The sequence below is a fragment of the Pollachius pollachius genome (assembly GCF_949987615.1).
Source record: "Pollachius pollachius genome assembly, chromosome: 15".
Lineage (NCBI taxonomy): Eukaryota > Metazoa > Chordata > Actinopteri > Gadiformes > Gadidae > Pollachius > Pollachius pollachius.
Window position 1 is genome coordinate 3,192,205 of NC_136948.1, and position 4,290 is coordinate 3,196,494.

The window sequence follows — 4,290 nt, forward strand, 5'->3', positions numbered from 1 at the left end:
ACAGTCTACCTGTACAGGTACGGACTGTAAGTACAGGTACACAGTCTACCTGTACAGGTACGGACAGTCAGTACAGGTACACAGTCTACCTGTACAGGTACGGACAGTCAGTACAGGTACACAGTCTACCTGTACGGGTACGTACTGTCAGTACAGGTACGTACAGTCAGTACAGGTTCATAGTCTACCTGTACAGGTACGTACAGTCTGTAGGTACGTGGTTGGTGGTGGGGGTGGTGGTAGACACATCAGATCTGTGGCCGCGACATTGTGCAGCTCATGTTTAGTCTCGGCGGAGCATTAGAGGACCCAGCCGTCTCTACCCGGGAACTATCTCCTGCTGGGTGTCCTAATCCCCCCGGTTCACCCCCTGATAACACCGATTTTGGTCCTCCTATTCACTTTCAACGTGTGTGTGTGTGTGTGTGTGTTTGTGTGTGCGTGTCTTTTTGTGTGTGCACGCGTGTGCATGCATGCATGTGGATGTGTTTGTGTGTACGTGTGTGTGTGTGCGTGTGTGTGTCTGCATGTGCATGCCTGCGAGCTTGTCACAACAGAAATAGGACAGAGCCAGCTCCTGAATACCCAGTCAGGGATTAGTGCAGTCCGTTCCACCTTATCTCGTCGTTCCTTGGAACCGTTTTCTAAGAGTTTGCTATTTCGGTCGTTCCGGAGGATTCTGGGTGAAAACACACACACGACCCCCATGACATAACATCCTTACCCCCATGAAGAGATGGAAGTTACCCCCATAAACACATCCATCCACCCCCCCCCCCCCCCCCCCCCCCACCTTCTCCTTGGGACTGCCAGGACCCCCATACATACAGTCACATCCGGGACCTCAGCGAAGTCTGTTCCATGAGGTCATGAGGTCATCTTGAAAAATCTCACGATGTCATCTCTGACCGCCATGACATCATTCTCATCCACTCCTCAAACCCATGAGCTCCACCCCCCACCTCCCCACGCAAACCACTTCCTGCTCAGCCCATCCCGCTGCGTCATGTCGTACACCAATCATCTGCACGTCAAAAAAGTTGAGATTGGATAGGGCGTGATCCCACGGCCGATCCAGCTCCACGGCTTAGCTCAGAAGGTGCAGCGGGTTGACTGGTGACCGGGAGGTTGCTGGTTCGATCCCCGGCTCCTCCTAGCTGAATGTCGAGGTGCCCCTGAGCGAGACGCCCTCACCCTGACTGCTCCCGACGAGCCGGCCGTCGCCCTGCGTGGTCGACTCCGCCGTCGGGGTGTCAATGAATGGTTGCAAGTCGCTTTGGATGAAAGCCTCTGCAAAACGCCCTGAATGTAATGTTTAGACTCGCGCCGCTGAGCGACTTCACTTTCGTTTCGTTGACGGCGTTCCGTGGCGGAGCCAGAGGGAACAGGTCCGGACGTCCCAACCCGGCACAGCGCTCCCCTCGCTCAACTCCGGCAGGGAGGGGCGAATTCCAATCAACTGAAGGCGACGCGGGATGATTGGAGGGGGGAGGTTCCTCTTATCTCCACTGATTCAGGCGTTTCTCAGGACGCCTGCGGTGATGGCGGAGGTGGGAGTGTGGGACCCACCTGGAGCAGAGAGGCCTTCTGGAAGGTCCGCACTCCATATGGGGTAGCCTCTAGACCTAGACTCTGCATAACCACCCCCCTCCCACCCCTCCTACTTCTTGTATGTTGTACGTCCTGGCACTTGATGCACACACTTATTGTATGTTGTAGGTCTAGGCACTTAATGTACGCACTTATTGTATGTTGTATTTAGTTATAGTGCTTAGTTGTGTAGCCTCTCATCCTGGCTATCTCTGTCGTGTACAGGAAATGGGTTAACCTGGTGATTGTCAGTGCTTTGCACTTGGTTCTATGAACATCCTTACTGTACTGACAGACGTAAATTGAACGACTGCATCTGAACGACTGCATCTGCTGGCTGGCAGCCAGCAGATGCAGTCGTTCTCTCCCCCCCCCCCCCCCCACGTTCCCGCAGGAGATAACATCTGTCGCCTGGCCTCACACACACCACCTGCCCGGCCTTGTCCGCTAGGCTCCACCGCTAGGCTACCGCTACTGCTAGCCTGTGCGCTAACTTAGGATACACACGCAAGGGGGGGTGCTAACCTCAACGCTTCATACACAATCTCAGAGTGGTCCTGAAACGAATAACTCATCTGCTTCAGGTAAAGAGGAGAGACTCCCACATATGCACACGTACACACACGTCTCTATGCAAACACACACGTCTGTACACACACACAACCACGCACACACACACACACACACACACACACACACACACATAAGTCTCTATACACACACATACACACATACACACATCCAAATCTCTAAGCACACGCACACACACACACACACACACAAGTCTGTACGCACACACACAACCACACACATATACATATGCGCACACACGCACACACACACCATGAGACTTTAGATCTTATCAGACATTCCATTTCACTGGAAGGGGGACAGTGACTTCACACCGTCACGAGTATAGTCATAGTGCTGTTATGTCACTATCAAACACTATTCATATGTTATGGGAAACGAACCAGTTCCAAGGAGGAAACTAAAGAAACCTTAGCGCTTCACACACTGCCCTGAGCGGTTCAGGCGGTTCGGTGACCGACAGAGGGCGCTGACGGTCCGCCGCCGCACCGCGCGCCGCACCGCGCGCCGCACCGCGCCGTGGAGAGCTCAGGTGTCGACCGCAACTCCTCCGCGCGCTTCATTCCACTCAACACGTCCTCAGCTCTGCGCTTTGAACGTGTCTCACCAGCAAGCGGTTTGTAACTCATCCACGGTTTGATACATCATGCGCAGAACGCAGCGGCAGGGTAGGCGTCTGCGGCTGATGTCAACCCATTGTAGGCGGGACACCGGGATTCAACCGTCAGCTGGAAAGGACCCTACTGTAAGCCTACTGCTCCGATAGGACTCCGGCGGACTTTGATAATAAAGGCATCGGACCGCCAACAGCGCCGCTCTGTTCATAAATAACCAGCTCTGTTCACACAGCGCCGCTCGCTCACGCCGCACAGCCTCGATCGAACGCTGACGCGCACGAGTTGGTGAATGGTTTGTTCATCAGCCAATCAGGATCGACCCCCCACCCACCCGACACGGAGCGCTGTGGAGTGTGTGGAAAGCTCGGGGAAAGTCGTGTGTGTGCGTCTGTGGAGCAAGCAGTGCGCTCGGCTCCTCTCCGCGTGCTTTACCTGCCGTCTTTACTCCGTCGCGCGGACCTTTACGCACGGGGAAGGAGAGCTTTTTGCGCGCCTCCCGGAGGATACAAGAGGGAAGGATACTTTGGGTCCACGGAAGGAAGCGCGTTTGACTTTTGAATATTTTATTTCCCTCATGGTAGCTGGTAATACTGCTCGGCCGGAGACATGTGGAATTGTATGGGGAATTTAAAGCGCTTTTGGATAGTGTCTCTTCTGCTGGCGTTGTGCGCCGAGGTGAGAACTTGCTCGTTTTTTTCTCAGTTTTCCACCTCCATTGCTTTGAAGTTCCGTTAAGTGATGGTGGTTCGCGTGATCCGTCTCCCTCTTTTTTTTCTTCCCTTCTCGATGTTTCGCCTTGAAGTTGAATTCGGTCCTTAATTGAATTGCGTGGTCGAGACGGATCATGTGATTGGTGGAGATGGAAACGCGGCCGTTTAACTTTGAACATTTAACTGGTTTACTTTCCTTCAGGGGAAAGATGCGACAGTTGCGTTTGATACAACTCTTGCTTGTTTGATAACACTCTTGTTGGTGTGATAATACTGTTGTCTGTTTGATAATACACTTGTCGGTGTGATAATACTGTTGTCTGTTTGATAAAACTCTTGTCGGTGTGATATTACTGTTGTCTGTTTGATAATACTCTTGTCTGTTTGATAACACTGTTTTCTGTTTGATAATACTCTTGTCTGTTTGATAATACTCGTGTTTATTGGATAATACTCGTGTTTATTGGATAATACTCGTGTTCGTTTGATAGTTCTTTGCAGACAGTTGACAAACAAGGCCTGTCTATGTTGAATGCAGGTTAATGTTGCATGGAAGTGTAATTAACAACTTTGACCAAGCAAACGGTCTATTGAGCTGCGCCGTCCCCGCAGAGGGGAAGGGTGTGTGTGTGTGTGTGTGTGTGTGTGTGTGTGTGTGTGTGTGTGTGTTGTGTTTGTTATCGGCGTTAGGGGGACATCGTAGTAACTAATTGTGTATATCCTCAGGTCTCCCAGTCTCGGGGCTACTTCGAGCTGCAGCTCGTGTCCGTGGACAACGCCAG

At 52.2% G+C, this 4,290-nt stretch overlaps 1 protein-coding gene across 1 annotated transcript in view; it reads left to right on the forward strand.

Annotated features, from left to right (window-relative positions):
• The first annotated feature begins 3,163 nt into the window (after positions 1-3,163).
• Positions 3,164-4,290, forward strand: part of LOC307086867 (protein jagged-2-like) — a 44,710-nt gene continuing 43,583 nt past the window's right edge. The window contains 2 exon segments of the mRNA XM_079752214.1: positions 3,164-3,473; positions 4,235-4,290. The exon segment at positions 4,235-4,290 is cut by the window's right edge and continues 265 nt beyond it. Of these exon segments, the coding sequence (XP_079608340.1) occupies positions 3,405-3,473; positions 4,235-4,290 (125 nt within the window). The 5' untranslated portion in view covers positions 3,164-3,404.